At 37.3% G+C, this 21548-nt stretch overlaps 1 protein-coding gene across 4 annotated transcripts in view; it reads right to left on the reverse strand.

Moving 5' to 3' along the window:
• The window catches only part of NAA35 (N-alpha-acetyltransferase 35, NatC auxiliary subunit), a 96687-nt gene that overhangs the window by 24623 nt on the left and 50516 nt on the right, over positions 1 to 21548 (reverse strand). For all 4 annotated transcript variants that reach the window (XM_070590380.1, XM_070590378.1, XM_070590381.1 and 1 more), the window contains exons 12-13: positions 7095 to 7273; positions 1238 to 1297 (exon numbers count right to left, since the gene is read on the reverse strand). In XM_070590380.1, coding sequence (XP_070446481.1) covers positions 1238 to 1297; positions 7095 to 7273 — 239 coding nt within the window. The remainder of the gene's footprint in view (positions 1 to 1237; positions 1298 to 7094; positions 7274 to 21548) is intronic.

The following is a 21548-nucleotide window of genomic DNA, read 5'->3' on the forward strand; positions in this document are numbered from 1 at the left end:
TTTTCTTTGTTGGAAGTTTTTAACTAAGAATTCAATTTCTTTAACAGACACAGGATTATTCAAGTTATCTATTCTTCTTGAGTGAGTTTCGGTAGGGTTTTTCAAGGAACTGGTCCATTTCGTCTCAAGTTTTTGATTTATGGACACAGAGTTGTTTATAATATTCCGGTATAATCTTTTTAACGTGTGTAGGGTCTGTGGTGATATCCTTTCCTTCATTCCTGATATCATTCATCTGTATCTTCTCTTTTTCCCCATTCTGTCTGGTTAGAAGTTCATTAATTTTATTGCTATTTTCAAAGAACCAGCTTCTGGTTGCACTGATTTTCTCTACTTTTAGTCTGTTTCCTCTTTTACTGATTTCTGCTTTTATCTTTATTTCCTTCCTTTTGCTTGCTTTGAGTTTAATTTGCCTTTCTTTTTCTGGTTTTTTAAAGAAGACTCTTAAATTACTAATTTCAGATCTTTTTTCATACAAACATTCAATGTTCATATGAATGCTTAATGAACATAAATTTCTCTCTAAGCACTGCTTTAATTGTATCCCACAGATTCTGATATATTTTCATTTTCATTCCAATTTAAGACTTCCTCTTTGATCCATGGGCTCTTCAGCGTGTGTTTATTTCCAAATATTTGGAGAATTTTCCAGATATCTTTCTGTTATTGATTATGTTTAATTCCGAAATAGTCGAGAGTATAATTTGCATGATTTCAATTCTTTTAAAATTATTACAGATTGTTTTATGGCCCAGAATATGATCTTGATGAATGTCTAACATTCTAAGTAAATACTTCTATTAAAAAAATATAACACTAACTGTGGAATATCATTTGAAAGCATCTTCCTTTGAGCCAGCCCAGTGACACATCAGTTAAGTTTGTGCACTCTGCTTCGGCAGCCCAGGGTTTGCCAGTTCAAATCCCGGGCGCGGACCTATGCACTGCTTATCAAGCCATGCTGTGGCAGGCATCCCGCATATAAAGTAGAGGAAGATGGGCATGGATGTCAGCTCAGGGCCTATCTTCCTCAGCAAAAAGAGGAGGATTGGTGATGGATATTAGCTCAGGGCTAATCTTCCTCAAAAAAAAAAAAAATTAAAAATTAAAAAAATTTTTTTAAAAACCCAAACAAAAAAATAAAAGCATCAATCTTTTGTTCCATCAATCAATAAAACAAAGTCAAGACATATAATTTGATATTTACAGAAGTATTCTGATACTAAGTGGAACTTACTTGTAAGAGAGATCTTGAAAGAACACAAGGCGATTGTTCACTAAATTCACAGAAAAAATCCTAATAGATACACAGAGAAAAAAGTAATGTAATTAATAGATTAAATAAAAGCTGAAAAGGTTTGCATATAGAGTGTAATTTTTGCTAGACCTTCTGGAAATGATACACTACGAGAGTTAAAATACGACAAATAGCTAAAGATCATTTCTACAAGAACTGTCTAATCGTATCAATGGGATAATAGATAATTTTAGAGCCTAATTTCTTTTTTACTGAACTGACCAATAATAGTAGTGTGTAGATACCAATGTTAAATTTGTATGCCATAAAAATAATATATCATTAATAATTTATAATTAATGAAAGAGGTTTACTTCCTACTTCACAGAAATAAATATCAAATAACTAGGCCAATTACATTCATATTACTAACTGTTCCTGACTCTAGGCAAAAATCAAAAGAAATACTTAGAAAACTACATATGGGTTTACACACAGATAGAACAAAAGAAAATACACAGAAATGTTAACATCTACAGATTATAGGATATTTATTTATCATCTTCATATTTTTCTGCATTTTACAAATTTTACAGCTAAGTAAAAATGTATGTATTTTAACACTTGGATTTGGGTTTGTAGAGTAAGGACAGCTATCTGGGCATGAGAACATCTATGCCATCGCTATAGGCTGGCAATCAGAGAATAAAAGACATAAAACCTATAAGCTTCCTCTCCTGGAAACAGACAGTTGTTGCCCAGATGACTATCACTGTGAAAAATAATCCTAGACAATTACAGGCAGCACTTTTCCCCACTAAGCCCTCTATTGTAGCCTAAAGATCCCCCTTAGCACCGTGTTCATCAAAGACTTCGAGCTGGTCTTCAAGATGAACCTATCTGCCAACAAACTCCGTTCAAGAAAAGCAGTATCACTGTTGGGCTTGGAAAGTTACTGCTCTTTTCATCATGTAACATCCCTAAAATGAGAGGGGGGAAGTGGCAGAGGGGAAGATGAATGGAAGGTGACTGGGAGTAAAATGAAGTGGTGGGGACATGAGTGGGGATGAGAGGGGGGAATGGGGGAGGAAAGATTTTTTCAAGGGCTATTAAAATATGCTCACATAAGTCTCACTTATTTTTTAAAAAGGTTTTCTTTATCTCCTTGAGGTGTTATCCCTTCTGGTAGTCATCTCATGACTCCTGACTTTTCTTCATCATTTTGAATAGCCATGCACCATGTTTTAAATTCTCTCCTCTTCTAGGAGACAAACCTTGTACTTTTCAGGTACATTTACTATCTTTACAATCACTCATTCTAGCTCCTTTATTGGCTCTTTTTCATCTCAAACTTTAAGTATGGATAGGCCTTATCTGCTTTTCTTTCTATACCTACTCCCCAGACTTGTGACTCAATTTAAATGTGTGCCCTGTCAAAACCTACCAAGTTTCTCTAGTCAATTCACTATCTTGTTTCACAATTAACTTTTACATCTTGCACACTCTCCTCAAAGTGAATATTCTCCACCAGAAAGATGTCTTCCCTTTCCACATTACAAAGAAAATAAAAGTCATCTTTCTAACAGGAAACGCCTCAACTTCAGCCTCCAAACCTCTAACTGTACCCACATCTGTACCAGACCCTTTCCTTGTTTACTTTAACAGTGGAAGTCCTCCACATGTACTAAAGACTCCATTCCTCTGGCTTTCTCAGGAACACTACACATTATCAATTATCCATCCTTAGCTCTCCTATATATTAAAGCTATCCCTCTCTACTAGATTGTTCCCATTTAAACAGTCAAGTTTTTCCCATCTTTAAAAAGAAAAGAAGAAAAGACTGTCACATGATGCCACATTTCCCTCTCAACTCCTGCCCTCTCAGCCAAACTTTTTAAAGAGTTGGCTGGCACCAATGTCTCTACTTACTCAACTCCCACTGTCTTCAAACACACACTAGCTTGGCTCTTTGCTCTAATCACCACTGGCCCCTGTCACTAAATCCAACAGACATTTGTGTTGGACCTTATTCACCTCTTTCATTTGACCTTTCAGCAGTATCTGACATGACTTTCATCTTGAAAAACCTTTTAAATTGACTCCTGAGTTTCCTCCTCTTTGGTCACCTCTCAGTGTGTTCTGTAGACTCAAAGCTTAATTCTAGACTATCTTCTTTTCTTAATCTATATACTTTTTCCCCTCATAATTTTATCCATATTCATGCTTCAATTACCATCTGTACTGAAATAATTCCAAAATTATAACTCTAGCACAGACCTCCAAACTCTATCCACACAGCCAATTCCTGTTCAATATCTCTAAATATTTCAAAGCCATCTCAAACTCTACTTCATTAAGACCCTCATTTGACTCCAAACATCCCCTTTGAGAATTTCCCCATTTCAATGAATAACACCAAATTTGCACCTAGATTTGCAGGTCAGAAAACTGGAGACCCTCCTGAGAGCTCTCTTATGCCCCATATTTAATTTATTCCCAATATTCAATCATTATTAGCTCACACATAGCTCTAACTCTGACTACCTACCTCATTATCTCCCTGTCAACCTTCTAGTCCAAGTTACCATCCTCTCTCCCTTGGGCTATAATAATGATTTCTTAATTTGTCTCCCTGTGTTTACTCTGTTCCCTTCAAATCTTTTCTCTACAATGCAGCCACATCTTAGTGAATTCTTAATCCAATTAAGTCATTGCTTCACTCATACTAATCTTGCATAAAACTCTAATGGTTTTCCTTTGCTCTATGAGAAAGACCAAAATCCTTAATGTGACTTAAATGATCCTGCTGAACTGCCTACCTCTCTAGCCTTACCAAATCCCCCATCCCCATCACTGCATGCTCTACTCTACTACTTTTCTTTTAGTTTCCCAAATGTATCATGTTCTTTCCCATCACCCAGTGGAGCATTCAGCTTCCTTCATCTGGAATTGCCCTCTACTGTCCCAATGAATGTCTACCTAACCTTCAGATCTTAGCTTTACCTTCATTTCCTTAAGGAAGATTTCCTTGATCATCTAAGTCAATTCCTTCATTGTAAGTTATATGTTCTACTTCCTTTCCTTCCTATCACTTACTTCAGTTTGTAATTCTATAACCATGTTTATGATTATTTGATCAATTTTGATCTCAAACAAGACTGTACACCCCATGAAAATATGGATGAAACACTTTCGCTCATCATTGTATAACAGTTATTCCAATCTTTTTTAAAACTAAATTTGGCTATCTCTGACGATCTTTTCTGTGTGCAACAAGGTATAGGTGGATATTTTAAACATAATTTGACAATAATAAACATTTCTCCATGCCAATGTTTTTCTATAACATGCTCATTAATGGCTGTAAGACATATTCTAAACATACCAAAGAATGGATGTCACCACTGGGTATTTAAACAGTTTCTAGTTTTTTAAGAATGACAAAGGATGATGCAAGGACCACTTTTTTAGTGCATCTTCGCACATCTCAGATTATTTTCTTTAACTAAATCTCTAGAAGAGAAGTTGCCAGGTCCAAGCATACACGATTTTAAGACTTTTGAGAGAGAGAGCCACTGGAGTACAGGAGAACAACTCTTTCCTTTTACCAACATTAAATATTACTATACTTTTCAATCTAGTTACTATAAGTTGCATTTCTTTACTTACTAAGTAAGGTTAAGTCTTTTTCATGTTTACTTCTTTTAAATGTGTTGTGCTCATGTCTTTTCCCAGTTTTTCATTGGGATGCTTATGTTTATCTGATTGATATGTAAGCAATCACTAAAATCTGGCACTTTATCCTAATAGTAACAGGGTCCCTAAGCAGATCCACCAGACTATTTGGCCTCTTATCCTCCCTAATTTTAATCTTTTCCTCTACTCTTGGCCTCTGCCACACTACTCAACTATTACCACCTATTCCTCTGTCCCAAGTTTTTCAGCGATCGCGGGACTCTTCTCCTACTTTCCCCTCTTCATGTCTAATGCCAGCAGTCCAGGCCTGGCACCCCCAGATCCCCTCTATTATGGTGTGTCAGTATGCATTTATTCTCCTGACAAGGCAATCCATAATCTTCTGCCAGAATATCAAATTCCAACTGTTGCATTATACTTTATTATTTCAATTTACAATGATCTCCTCCTTTTCTAAAATCCTATCATTAATCTGGTGAACACAAATACATTTCAATGTAACAATTAAACATTAGAAAAGTAGATGTAGCAGAAGAGTAAGAAAATATTCAATCCAGACATGCCACTAACCAATCATGTAATCTAGTTACAAGCCCTCTAAAACTTATTTTGTTTAGCTGTCCAATAAACTGCAAAATGAACTGGCTTATGTCTATCATTTTTTCTACCTTTATGATTCCATGATTCCTATGACAAAATAAGGATAAACTACAAGAAAGCAAACACAAAAGGAGGTAATAAAGGCATAATCAGTGAAAGTTTCACTAAGGAATGAAGACTTAGGTTGGGCTTTAACAACAAAGAATTAATGGAAAGGAAAATAAAGTTAGTACAAGAAAGAGCATAAAAAAACCCTACACATCTTTGTTGACCATCAACTATATCCCCAAGGTTACTGTTAAATTCTAGGACTATAAACTACATAATTTGTTATCTCCAAGAACACAGGTAAAGCAGCAATTTGAAACCAGCAAGGAAGATTTCACAGAGGAAATGACTTGAGGCTAGGAATTATGTACCTCAGCATGCAGGGAGAACAACACTCAAATGCATACCTATGCATAATCATGCAAAATAAATTAGTGTACATATGTCTGAATAACAACAGTATTACTCTGTGTATTTTCTAACTTCCTACTAACCTTATATATGTCACTATAATCTCATCATCTAACAAAACTCTATGTCTGAATGTTTTAATATTCCCAAGATAAACCTTGTTTTTCTATATTTTAACCCATAAAAAATACTAATCCAAAATATGCCATCTTAAAAATGTACAAACTCTTTTACCCAGCAACTTCATTGTTTAGGAATTTATCTTAAGGGGAAGAAAGTACATGATACTAAGATTTACGTACAAATACGTTCATCTTAGTACTATTTCTAAGAGTAAAACACTGAAAATTACCTAAATGTAACTCAATGTGAATAGACTGAAAAAACTGTGGTATATGTGCATAATAAAATACCACGTAAATAATGTAGAAATATGTGTACAGTCACGTGCTGCATAACAACGTTTCAGTCAATGATGGACTGCATATACGACAGTAGTCCCCTAAGATCAGCACCATATATAGCCTAGGTATGTAGTAGACTATACCATCTAGGTTGTGTAAGTACACATGATGTTCGCACAAAGATGAAATCCCCTAAGAAGACATTTCTCAGAATGTATCCCCATTGTTAAGTGACGCATGACTATATCTGTTGACGTGAAAGGAAGATGTTCACGATATAGAGATTAATAGTTAAAAAAAGGTTACCAAACACCATGATCCAAGTTTTGTATGAAAAAATATTTATACGCATGCACATACATGTGTTTATACACACACAACACACTCACACACATACATACACATTTATATAAAAGATTTTGAAGACAGAATCCAAGGTTCAAATTCCCCTTTGTAAAACTTGGGTGAATTATCTAATCTCTTTAAACTTTAGTTTCTTCATCTCTAAAATGGATAGTATAAAATCCTAATGAAGATTAAACAGGAAAAAATATACATATACACCACTTAGTCCTCCAGCTATCACAGAAATAGGTAAGCCAGTATTATTTACCCTTGGGACAGTCAGTGTCTAAAAAGGGATAACATATTTTGTGGTTAAATCAAAGTTACATTCCATAATAGACATTTGTACTTACCAGAATACAATGTAAATTTGTTAAATTGACCACCTCACAGACAGTTTTTATTCTATCTATTAATCTTGCAAAATAGTTGACCATTTCTTCCCTTTTAATTATTTTTGCATATCGAGGGAAGGTGGGTGGAAGTAGTCTCTGGTTAACAAGGGGCTCAAACCCCATCATAATTGGATGATCTAAAAAGAAAAAAATAGGATTTTCAATGTTTCTCTGAATTTTAAACCTCAAATACCACTAAATACAAAAATAAAAAGGCCAGTTTCAAAAGCATCTCCAAACACAATTCTAATTACAATGTTCTCTAAATTTATTTTACAATTAATATATCTATATATACACATTTTTTAAAAAGAGATAAGCAGATTTAATAACCTAAAATTGTACTAAAATTGCATTAACTATGAGATTGTGAAGAAAGGTTAAAAAGGGAACACAAATGTAGGCTTGTCTTCCCTTCAATTATTGAACTGTAGAACTAATTTACACTTAGCTACATAATAATGCAAAAACATCAAGAGAACCATCCCCATCCCCTCACCCCCACTATGAGTGTGGAATGCATTTGGAACTGAGATGTAATAAGAGAAATTCACAATGAAAATAACATTACAAGAGACACAAGGGTGAGTACTTCCTTCCCATTCTCTGTCCCTTGGTGATCTCACTTTTCACACTAGTGCAAAGTTCCAAACTAAGTCTTTCTCAACTTAAAATCTAAAACAAGGAAGTATATCCCTAAAATGAGAAGTGATTAAGAATTCTGGATTCAAAGTTCTCTACCTGGAGTCAAAGAGGCTAGAAACCAAGAATAAATAAAAATAATTTCAGATGCCAATGAAAGAGAAAATTAAAGCTGAGCAGACATCATTGTTAACAATTAAAAACAAGACTGATACTTAACCAAATTACAACAATGCTCCTGAGAACATATTCCATAAGTGTCCCAAAGAATCATGCAAATAAAGATGTTCCCCAGGGTTCTTGGCCCTCTTCCTCTTCTCCATATTGAAGTTCTCCCAGTTCAAAGTTACTTATTTTTATATAAACCCCAATACAGCTGATGGTTTCCAGACTAAAATCCTTAGCCCACAATCCTTCTTCTGAGTTCCAAATCTATGATTTCTAACTACGTAATGGACATTTCCACCTTGGTGTTCCACATCATCTCAAAAAGCACACCTCCCAAAACCACCTTTATCTTTCCCCAAACATTGCTCCTCCTCTTATGTTTCCTTTCTCAGTAAAATGACCCACTGTCCTTACAATTGCTTAAGCCAGAAATTCCCTTGTCTCTTCTCACTTCCTCACCTGCTTTGATCAGTCCGGAAGTCTCAAGCACTCCACTTCCTAATTCGGCTGAATGTGCTCCTCTTCATCCTCACTGCACTGTAAAGCCTGCCCAGCTTCCCTGCACTGGCTGCTGCCCTCACGAAATTAGTCCTAAATACCGCCACTTGAATGGTTTTATCTCTACTACAACATGATCTCGCTCCCTAACCCAAAATTTTGTTGACTATTATATCCAGTACAAATTCTCTGAGAGCACTGGAAGGTGCTTTACAATTTCCTGCCACTCCTATAGAAAACAATTTTGTACTCCAATGGAAAACTATGCATTGTCAGATTGATTCTATAGGAGCTATTTTACAAATCTAGAAATTGTAGATAACTAACAGATATGCAAATTATGTCCTGTCTGGTAGAGATTCAACTGATTCCCCCCAACTCTACAGAAAAAAGTTTTGCCTCCACTTATAATTTATCTTAACATTCCATTACTCCATATAAATTTGTGCATTTTAAAACTTTTCATGTCTGGCCATTTCACTGAACGAGTTTAACAAAACCCTTAACACATATTATATCTGTATAGGAGTCATCGTTGTACCTTTTTCTGAAAATCATCTTTTAATGCTCTCTATTCCCTAAGCACCATAAGCTATACAGTGACTTGCAAATATCACATCCTTTTATGCCTCTTTACTTATTCACAAACTCTTCTCCACCTGTAAAACCTACCCCACCCCACCACCCCTCGCCTTGTTCTTAGCCTGGGAGACTTGATAAGCTTCATTCCCTCTCATCCTCAGTCTTCCACTAATACTTTGTATATACACTACTACACTGTCTGTGTGGGACTGCAGCATTTGTCCCGCTCTCTGAGTTCTTTTGAAGGCATGAACTGGTTTGTGTGCCAAATACCTAAATGCCTGGCACATAACAGGCACTGGTAACATGTTTGCTGAATGACAACATATGCACGTTCAAAATAAAATGAAAGACTTCTACCACTATAATAAAATAGTTTTAATTTCTGATTTATAACACTTCATTTAGAACTAAGGTAAAGTAGTAACAACAATGCTCTAAGAAACTTACCATACCAACACGAATACACTTTGGGCTTTAATAACAAATGCACAGAATCCAGATACTTAAATAGTACATTACCCTTATTTTCCCTCAAAGCATTTTAATACGCATCTAAAATTAATATCCAGGAATATTCTTTTATTATTAATACACATACTTTTAGGCTTTAAACCTCAAGAAGAAGATAAACAGAAGATAGCCACTCATGAAAATCTGTATACCATGGAAGGAAGTAAATATTAATGGGAAATGAATAACAAATACAGTATATCTGTATCACATTCATTTTTATACAACCTAAAATTACAATATAAAACAGCATTAACTTCTGAAAGTAATTCAGCTGTCCTGCACCCTACAAGGTGCTTAGCAGCATCCCTGACCTCTACCCACTAGGTGCCAGTAGCACCCCCCAATTGTGAAAAAGAAAGATGGATCCAGACATTGCCAAATGTCCCTGGGAGGCCCCAGTTGGGAAACATTGGTCTAGACAAATACAATAAGCAACTATAATTCAGTGTGGATAATCTCAGAAAATAATGAGAATCTAATCAATGGAAAAATGAGAGGAAGGACTTCCTGGAAGAAGTGAAGTCCAAGGAAACATCTAAATGATGAGAAGTTAGTCAAAGGACAGAACACTAGTCAGAACAAAGTATTCCAAGCACATCAAAGGCCCAGAGGACAGAGAATATGGCTCCTTTTCTTTTTTCCTTAGGGAGTTCTAATTTTCCAAGTCACATCTTCTCCAAACTCCAAAAGTAAAAATAGATGCATATAAATAATGTGGGGACAAAGTCCCTATGCAAAAAGTTAGAAGTTATCTGTATGCTCCTCTCCATTCTCTGCAAACATTTAAATTTTCCCCTGACATTTTTCTGAATATAGTCCTTGTCAATGGTTAATGATTAAAGTGGTTCCTAGGAGCTATTTTTAAGTCTCAGCTGTTGTTGAATCTCACGCAAGACTTTGCCAACATCCTATACAAGACAAAATAACTTGCCTGACTAGAAATGAGCCTAAGAACCGAGCTATAATAAGGGATCAAAGCAGTCATTCAGGACACAGAATAGAGTTGAGCAGGAGAGGGACTAAAAGCCAGGCAGGGATTTGTTTTTGGTTTCATGGCAACATGAACTATGAAATGTTAAAAGAAGCTTTACCAAACCCAAACCCCTCCCAGAATAAACTGTTCTAACATCTTCCTACTATACTTCATATATATCTCTACCACACAATTTATCTCATCTTATATTAAAATAATCTGAATAGTTCTTACTAAATGAGCTCAGAAAAGAACATAATTCATGTCACTTTCTACCCAGCATGTGCTTTGTTCAATAAATTTTTCCTGAATTGAATTGGGTACAGATCAGACAAGATAACTTCTGAACTATCTTCTGATTTTATAAGTCTGTATATATAGAAAAATTTTCTTGGTTTTCCAGTTAAAATACTTCATATATAAAATGAGTATTAGTACAAGAATGCCAAATAAGATGATTTTGCCTTCACACTAACACTCTTTTAAAAATAAAACATAGTTACTATTTTCAAAACATTATGGCACACTGATTTAGAGTGTTTTAGTTACTAAAATTCTTGTTAGATAACTGGTCTACATTATTAATAGCAGAAAAGTATTACAAACAGCACAAAGTCCTTGGATAAAAGATTTATAATAACAACATGCTTTGATTTAATTTAGCAAAGTAAGTTATTCTAAAATTGATTAGATGCCAAAATTAGAGAACTGGAAATGTTTTAGTCGAGAGAGAGACACTGTGACATAGCCAGACACAAAAGGACAAACACTGTATGATCTCACTTATATAAGGAACTGAGAATAGTCAAATTCATAGTGGTTACCAGGGGCTGGAGGGAGGGGGAATTACTCTTTAATGAATACAGGGTTCTAGTTTGGGAAGATGAAAAGTTGTGTAGATGGAAAGTGGTGATAGCGGCACGACACTGTGAATGTACTTGATGCTCGTGAACTGTACACTTAAAAACGGGTAAAATGGCAAACTGTATGTTATGTATATTTCACCACACACACAAAAAAGTTATAAAAAGGCATTACACCACATCTGATAAACTCAAAAGGCATGACCTCAATGAAGAACATTCTATCCTAATCACTGGTCTGAATAACTTATGGTGTAATATTATAGGCACATCTACATATTTTGAAGTTTTTTTGGTGTATAATTTTGAAGAGGTATACATGCAAATGATAAAAGTCTCAAATAAAACAAAAGGGTATACAATGAAAGGAAGTTTCCTGCCCACCTGTGACCCCCAGGTTACCCTAAGGTTAATCTCTTGAGAAGTAACCACTCCAAGTTTTCTTCCATGTGTGCATATTTACATATATCCTTTTTTTCACTTTACTGAAGTATATAATTTAGATACAATACAAAGCAAATAGTAAGTGCAGTCAATACTGAATCACTCTCAAATATGGTGAGTGTTATGCCTACAAAGACATGCTGTCTTCAATATTCACAATAATACAAAAATCAGAATTAGGAAACTAATACTGACCGATTAGTATCATCTGATTCTCAGAACTCATTCAAGTTTCACAAACTGTTCCAATAATGTTCTTCATATTCACGTCAGAATCATGAATTGCGTTTAATGTCATTGTCTCTTGGTGTCCTTCAATCTGGAGCAAAACTTCAGTCTTTCCCTGGCCTCCGTGACTTTGACAACTTTGAACACTAACACGCCAGTAATTCTGTATACTGCTCTTCAATGTGTATTTGTCTTACTTCTTCATGATCAGATTCCGACTATGTATCTTTGGACCGTGACACAGTGCTATGTTCTAGTCTTCTCACTGCACCCTATCAGCAAAGTAGTGAGTTGACTTACTACTGATAATGTTAACTTTGATCACTTGATTAAGCTGGCATCTGACAGGCTTCTTCACTATAGTTACTACTTTTCCCTTTGTAGTTAATAAACATTTGGGAGACAAGGGAAGGATACCTAAATAAACATCATCAAACTCAATTTACCCATCCATTTACTTATATCAGTATGGAATCATGGCTTCCTCTTTTATTCAATAGGTTATAATCTATTAAAAATATTTACTTTGATGCTCAAGTTGTCCTCAACCTGGCCTGTGTGAATGCCCCTTCCTGCTGTTTTCTGTATACAACTGACATGTTTTCATCATTCTTTGAACATTTACTTCTGGCAATAATACGATGCTCTAGGCCCATCTTATTCTTTCCCGCCTTAGGCCTGGAATCACCCAATTCTCTACAATACGCCAGTTCCTTTCATTTTTATATTTTTTTCCACATTCACTGAAGTATAATTGACAATAAAATTCTAAGATATTTAAAGTGTACAACATGATGATTTAATATATGTATACTGGATTCCACCTAGTGAAGTAGTTCACATATCCATCACCTTATATATTTACCTTTTATTTCCCCCTGTTGGTGAGAACATTTAAGTTCCATTCTAACAGTAAATTTCAGTTATACAATTCAGTGTTATCAACTATAGCTACCATGTTATATATCGGATCCTCAGATCTCATTCATCTTACTACTGAAAGTCTGCACCCTTTTGCCAACCTCTCCCTATTTCCCATAGTCCCCAGCAACCACTTTTCGACTCTGTTTTTATGAGTTCAACTTTTTTTAAAATGCCATATATAAGTGATACTATGCAGTATTTCTCTTTCTCTGTTTAGCTTATTTCACTCAGCATAATGCCCTCCAGGTTCATACACGCTGTCACAAATTACAGGACTTCCTTCTTTTTTAAAGGCTGAATAATATTCCATCGTATATACATAAAGACCATTTACTTCATTCATCTGTTGATGGACACTTAGGTTGTTTCATACCTTGACTATTGTGAATAATGCTGGGAAAAGCATGTAAATGGAACCAAAAGAAAGCATGGGTAGCTACACTTATATCAGACAAAATAGACTTTCAGCCAAAGACGTATAAAAAAGTCATTATATATGATAAAGGGGTCAATTCCTCAAGAGGATATAACAATTGTAAATACTATGCACCCAACATAGGAGCATCTAAATATATATAGCAGTTATTAACAGATCTGAAGACAGTAATATGATAACAGCAGAAGACTTCAATATCCAACTTTCCACAATAGATCATCCAGACAGAAAATCAGTAAGAAAACATTTGAATTAAACTATTTGTTAGACTAGGTGGACCTAATAGACATACACAAAGTATTCCATCCAACAGCAGCAGAATACATATTCTTCTCAAGCAGACAGATATATGATAGGAGCAAAACAAATCATAGCAAATTTAAGAAGACTGAAATCATACCAACTATCTTTTCTGACCACAAGGGTATGAAACTAGAAATCAACAAGAGGAAAGCTGGAAAATCTACAAATATGTGAAAACTAAGTAACACATAACACACCTCTGAACAACCAGTGGTTCAAAGAAAAAAAGCAAAAAAATCTTGAAACAAATGAAAATGGAAACACACCATGCCAAAACCTATGGGATGCTGCAAAAGCAGTTCTGAGAAGGAAGTTTATAGTGATACATGCATAAATTATGAAATTAGAAAGATCTCAAACAACCTAACTTTACACCTCAAGGAACTAGAAGAAGAAAAACAAATCAAGCCTAAATTAGCAGAATGGAAATAATAAAAACCAGAGTGGAAATAAATGAAATAGAGACCAGAAAAACAACAGAAAAGAACAAAACTAAAAGCTAGTTTTTTTGAAAAGACTAATTATTGATAGGTATGGATTACCACTGCTATGCTACTAAATGTTTTCTGCTTGTTTTGTTAACTCCTTTGTTCCTTTATTCCTTCTCTTGCTCTTTTCCTTTGTTATTTGATGATTTTCTGTAGTGCTATGCTTTGATGCCTTTCTTTTTATCTTTTGTATTACCTACTAATAGGCTTTTGCTTTGTGGTTAAGATGAAATTTGCATAAGACATCTTATAACAGTCTATTTTGAGCTGATAATCACTTAACTTCAAATGCATACCAAAGCTCCCCCTCATCTACATTTATGTTTTTGATGTCACAATTTGCATCTTTTCTCATTGTAAATCCATTAACAAATTATTGTAGTTATAGTTATTTTTAATATTTTTTCAACCTTCATACTAGAGTTATAAGTGATTTACCCACCACCATTGAACATCAGAGTACTGTGAATTAACCACATATTTACCTTTACCAGTGAGATTTATACTTTTGTATGTTTTCCTGTTACTAATTAGCATCTTTTGGTTGCAGTTTGAAGAACTCCCTTTAACATTTCTCCTGAGGTCAGTCTGGTGGTGACAAATTCCTCCAGCTTTTTTGTGTGGAAACTCTTTCTCTCCTTCAATTCTGAAGGAGAACTTTGCCTGGTAGAGTATTCCTGGCTGGCATTTCTTTTCCTGGCAGCACTTCAAATGTATGATCCCTCTCCCTCCTGGCCTGTAAGGTTTCTGCTGAAAAAACCTGCTGATAGTCTCAGGGGGATTCTTTTACACGTAACAAGTTATTTTTCTTTTACTGCTTTTAAGATCCTCTCCTCGTCTTTAACTTTTTCCAATTTAATTGTAATGTGTCTTGGTGTGGGTCTCTGTGGGTTCACCTTTGCAACTCTCTGGTCTTCCTGGATCTGGAGGTCCGATTCTTTCACCAGAATAAGGAAATTTTCAGCCATTGTTTCTTTGCATATGCGTTCTGTCCCTGTATCTCTCACTTATTTTGGGACCCCTATAATGCATAATGCATATGTGCTTGATGGTGTCCCATAAATCGCACATGCTATCTTCATTCTTTTTCACTTTTTTTCTTTTTGACCCTCTGACTGGCTTAATTCCACTGTCCTGTCTTCGAGTTTGCTGATCTTTTCTTCCACTTGATCTAGTTTGCTGTTGAACCCCTCTATTGAATTTTTCAGTACAGTTACTGTATGTATTCTTCAGCTCTGTAAATTCTGTTTGGTACTTTTTTATATGTTCTACCTCCTTATTGAAATTTTACTTGGTTCATACATTGCTTCCTGACCCCAGTGAATATTTTTATGACCATTATTTTGAACTCTCAATCAGGTAAATCATTTATCTCCATTTCACTAAGATCTGTGTCTGGATATTTATCCTGTTATTTCGTTTGGAATGTATTTCTCCATTTCTTCATTTTCCTTGGCTGTGTTGGTTTCTGCACTGTAGATAAAACAGCCATGTCTCCCAGTCTTGACAGAATGGTCTGGTGTAGCAGATGAACCTCATCAATCAGCCCAGCCCAAGCTCCTAGTTGTCTCTCAAAGTTTTGTGATTACCCAAGCCAGCTTCTCTGTTCTTAGCAGCTTCTAGTGGTTGAGGTTATGCCAAGACCCATGAGTGTCCCAAGAGGAGGACTGCACCCAGCTCCTAGATGCAGGCTGATTAGAAGGTGGAGCCTCAGGAAGCAGTTTGAGGAAGTATGTGGTTAAGCCCGTTCCAGGGAGAAACTGTGAGATGGGTGTTTTGCCTAACCCCTCTCTGCTGGGCCTGGGTATTGAGCCATGGGGGAAGGGTGCTCCCACACCCATTAACAACTGTTTCTTTGATACAGCTCTGTGGTACTTGTGAATGCATGACTCACTGGCTATGAGAGCTAAGTGATTCAGGGGCTCATCCCTCAAGCAGCAGCCACAAAAGTTCAGGTGACAGCCATTCGCAGCAACGTGGATGGACCTCGAGGGTATTATGTTAAGCGAAATAAGCCAGTCAGAGAAAGACGAACTCTATATGACTCCACTCATAGGTGGAAGTTAATATATTGACAAGGAGATCTGATCGGTGGTTACCAGGGAAAAGGGGGGGTGGGGGGAGGGCACAAAGGGGGAAGTGGTGTACCCACAACATGACTAACAATAACGTACAACTGAAATCTCACAAGGTTGTAATCTATCATAACATTAATTAAAAAAAAAAGTTCAGGTGCCAGATGTGTATACAAATTCTTTCCCAGAAGATACAGGAAAGTGGGTTTTAGTATTGGGAGTGTGCTGGAGAGAGAAGATGGGAGAGGTGTCCTGCTGGCTTCCCCAGTCTCTGAAGACGTCAGCGAGCCCCTAGGTCCCTGTTAAACTGGAGGTCTGGCAGTCAGGAAGCAGTTTTTAAAGTATGCAAATAAACTTATTTCAGGGAACAACTGGGAGAAAGGCAATTTTGCCTGCTCCCTCTGTGCTGAGCCTTCAGGCAGTAGGTTTTAAAGCATACATATGAACTTCTTTTAGGGATAGAGTGAGAGATAGAGATGGGCGATTTTGCCTGCTTCCTTTGCACTAAACCCTGTGAGAACAGCCATGGCAAGCACTTGCGTGCCAATTAAGAATTCCTTCTTTGTTTGCTCAGTCTTGTGGGTCTCTTGGACACAAGCCCTATTGGCTTTCAGAGCTAGGTGTTCTGGGAGCCCATCCCTCCAGAAGGGGTCTTAAAAGTGGAGGAGCTAGACGTAGGGAACAAACACTTCGCTCCCCAGGTAGAAGCTGGGAGTCAGGGGTTCTCTCTTGGTTGTATGGTGCTGTGTCAGGACTGGGGTTTATGGCAAGAGTGTGTCTCAGCCTTTCCTCTCCATTTTCACGTGGGTATTTTCTCATTTGTCCGACAGACAGGAGTTGATCATCAGCTAGTTTCTGGATTTCTTTTAGAGGGAGTGCTCTGTATGTAGTTCCATATTCAGCATGTCCATGGGAGAAAGAGAGCTCAGGAGCCTCCTATGTCAGCAACTCGGTCAACTCCTACCCTCAGTTACTTTTAGTGGACAATGGCCTTTAGGAAGCAAGATGTGGATGTTAGGTGTGCTCACTGCTACTGGGATATCACTGTTCCTAGGTTCTCTAGATGACAGAGCTAGAAAATATATATATGTACGTATATGGACATACATATTTACATCTACATTTATATCTCTATCAATCTATATTAGAAACTATGAATTTATACCTATAATTTCAATCTAAAACTAGGAGTTCAATTTAGTTTTCTCCTTTGCTAGAAATTAGTTTAACTCAGCTCCCCAACTCTAAGAAATGTGGCATACCATAATTCTTATTACATTTATATATATGATCAATTCTCCTATATGTAATCAATCTTTGTATTACTTTCTATAGCTGCTGTACCAAATTCCCATGAATTGGGTGTTTGAAAACATTTATTCTCTCACAATTCTGGAGGCCAGAAGTTCAACATCAGTTTCAAAGGGCTGAAATCAAGGTGTTAGCAGGGCAGCACTCCATTCAAAGGCTCTAAGGGAAATCTGCTCCTTGCCTCTTTCAGCTTCTTGTGCTGCTGGAATTTCTTGGCTTATAGCTACATCATGCCAATCTCGACCTCTGTCTTCACATGACTTTCTCCTTTTCTGCATGTATATCTAATCTCTCTCTGCCTCTCTTTTAAGGACACTGAGGATGATATTTAGAATCCAACCAGATAATGCAAGATTATCTCCTCATTGAAAGATCCTTACTTAATCATATCTGCAAAGACCTTCTCTCCAAATAAAGTAACATTTATAGGTTTTGAGAATCAGGACCTTGATATATTTGGGGCTATGATTTTGCCCATTACAATCTCCTAGCACTGACACTCACCTCCCCTATACGGTATGTGCTCTCACCTTACTCAGGTTCTGACATGCAAGGCACGACAACCCTGGACTCTGTCTGAGCTCCTAACACCCCATGTCAGGCCACTCTTCCACAGAGATGCCTTCTCACCCTGGCTAAGCTCTGAAACCCTATGCCAGGTCACCTTTCTGTACAGATGCCCTTCCTCAACCTGTTTAGGCTGCAACTCCCCACACAGGGCCACCTTTCCATTCAGACTTCCTCCTCTTGCTGCTTAGGCTCTGACATTCTGTGCTGGGCTTTCTTCCTGTAGAGATGCCCTCTTCACTCCACTTGTTATCTGACACCTGCACCTCAGCACTTTCCACAGGGTCAACTTCTTCAACATGCTTAGGCTCTGAAATCCTGCACCAGACCACCCTAATACACAGAAGCCCCCTCCTTACCTTGCATAGTCTCCATAGCCCACAGCCCAAAGGCACACAGCTGCCTCTATGAATCTGCCTCAGGTTCTAGCACCCCATGGCAGGCCACACTCACATGAGTATGCCCTCTTCACCCTGCCTAGGCTCCCAAATGCCTTTTGGGCTCTAAAATTCTGCACTAGCAGCCCTTCTATAGACATACTCTCCACACCCTACTTAGGCTCTTGACACAGAGTGCCAAGTTGCTTCCACACGGTCATCCTTCTTAGGCTCAGGCACTCCAACCTCAGTTGCCCTGCTGTGCAGATACCCTTCTCACCTCACTTGGGAAGTAATGAATCCAGCCAGGCTGCCCATTCATGATGATGCCCTCCTCAAGCTACTTAGCCCCAAAATCTTGTTCCAGGCCCACCTCTTCACAGATGCCCCCTCACTCCACTACCATTATATGCAGAGGCATCCTCATGCCACACAGGCTTTGATAAAGGTCCTGAGGACTGCACTGGAACCATGATGTCCTTCCTACCCATAAGGTTGCAACATGTTGTGTCAGGCCACTCCTATGCCCTGCATGGACATGGTCCTAATCCTGGGTCAGGCTCCAACAACCTGCTCCAGTAAAAATGCCCATCTTGCTCAGGCCCACTTCACGGCTTTAGGACTGAGTTTTTCCAAGAATAGAAAGTATGAAGAGTAAGTACCATATCTTAGTTTTGTTCCCACTTAATACGAAATATATATGTCCCTTTGTAATGCTTTTGATTTTAGCTTCACTAGAGTTAATTTCCTTACCCATGAAGAAACAATGATAATGTTAAAGACCTCCCTCCATCTCTTTACCCACCAAATCTGAACTGTTATCTCCATCGTCAGTTACCTTTATATGCTGAAATATACCTATGATAGATTTATTGACTCTAACCAGTATCTTTGGACCCTGGCAACATAAAAGAAATCAGTCTTCTTTTCCTCCTGACTTTTGTTACATGACTACTTTATATTGTCAAGGTTTGTGACACAAGTCACATTATATTTAATAAAATCAACTTCCACAGCCGTTTTAACCGTAGTTCTATAATAAAATGAATTTAATGCTCACTGCCTATCCTTTCTGTCATAGCTTTTCCATTTCTGTCTCAGTAAGCTAAATTTCATCCTTGATTCCAATCTTTTCCCTCCAGGAAAAATATTTCCTGTGTCCTCGCAAATTTAAAAATACTTGTCTGAGTATCACTTAAAAATAGTTGAGATGGCTATAAAATTCTTGGGTCATATTTCTTTTTTTTTTTCCCTAAAGATTGGCACCCGAACTAACATCTGTTGCCAATCTTCCCTTTTTTTATCTCCTTCTTCTTCTCCTCCCCCCAAAAGTGACCCCCCCCCCGCCCCCACCGCACATAGTTGTATATTCTAATTGTAGGTTCTTCTAATTGTGCTGTGGGACACCACCTCAGCATGGCTTGATGAGTGGTGCCATGTCTGCACCTGGGATCTGAACCGGTGAAACCCCAGGCTGCCAAAGCAGAGCATGCAAACTTAACCACTCAGCTACGGGGCCAGCCCCTGGGTCATACTTCTTTAACTGAGGACTTTTAGACACTATTCCAGTACTTTCTGTCTTGAATGTTGATGTGAAGAACTCTGAAGCCAACCTGCACATAACATTGTTGGTTCCTATCTAAAGTAATTTACTAGGATGCTTCTAAATATTAATAATTCTTTATCAATTTTCCCTAGGACACATTACAGCCTTCCAATTAAATCTGTAGATTTAATTGTATTTGCTTCTTTCTAGGAATATTTAACTTTTTCTCCTATTCCATTATGTGGTTCTCCTTTTAAGGGACATCAATTATGAGTACAGTGAGTCTTGTTTGGATGTTATTTTCTAATGCTTCAAATTATTTTTTTCACTCTCATTCTGCTTGCAATGCTTAGCATACATTTTACTATTTTCAATGAGTCTTCACTTTCAGTACTTTCCTCTTCTTCTTTCCTAACTCTGCCTGCTCATGTGTACTCTCTTTCTGTTATTCATTATTTCTCCCATTAGTCTAATATCTCTGCTTTGTACTCTTGTTTTATAGAGACTTTATTCATTTTTTTTGAGGAAGATTAGCCCTGAGCTAACAGCTGCTGCCAATCCTCTTTTTGCTGAGGAAGATTGGCCCTGAGCTAACATCTGTACCCATTTTCCTCTACTTCATATGCAGGACGCCTGCCACAGTATGGCATGATGAGCAGTGCGTAGGTGTGCACCCAGGATCCAAACCGGCAAAACGCAAGATGCCAAAGCGGAGCGAGCAAATTTAACCGCTGGGCCACCAGGCTGGCCCCAAGACTTTATTTTTCAATAAATTCTTTGAAATCCTGCAGAAATATGTTTCTGATTTGTGTTTTTCATCTGCCTTTTGTTTTTCTTGTTTTTTGCTCATTAACTTGCTGGACTATTTGTGTATAAATACCGTACAGTTCTTTTTTGATTATTACATCATTGAATGAGTGCTTCCTGAGCCAATTATTCGGGCGAAGTGTTAGAACAGTCCTCTACTAACAGGAAGCCTGACTGACTTGCAGTTAAGCCCCATATGATGGGCCTGTCGGTGTTGTATGAGCATGTAAGACAAGTTACCTTTCTATCTCCTTTACTGACAAAGATTACCAGTTGCTAGACTGCTAACATCCAGAGCATCTCCTCTGTCTTACAGGAGTAACAAAGAGTAACAAAAAGTAACAAAGGAGTAGCATATTTATATGGTTTCTGGAAAAGCCCCACCTCCTCTGCATCTCTAGCATATTGATTAGGTAGGTTCTCACAGCCAGCTTGCATATCCCACTCTTAGTTATTACTCTAAAAGAATCCCTGGTTTTGTCCTTCAGGTTACACCATCTACTTTGGAGAACACTGTGCTTTGCTGATCTACTTACGCTAACACCAAGAAAATCTTAGAATTCATTCTCAATGTTCCCCCTCATCTGGGCCCTACTGTTAATGTGTTTGACAGCCCCTCTATTTTCATTTGGGTTACAGGGTTTCCTATTTTTTAAGAAGTTGG

Source organism: Equus przewalskii, chromosome 22 (assembly GCF_037783145.1).
Source record: "Equus przewalskii isolate Varuska chromosome 22, EquPr2, whole genome shotgun sequence".
Lineage (NCBI taxonomy): Eukaryota > Metazoa > Chordata > Mammalia > Perissodactyla > Equidae > Equus > Equus przewalskii.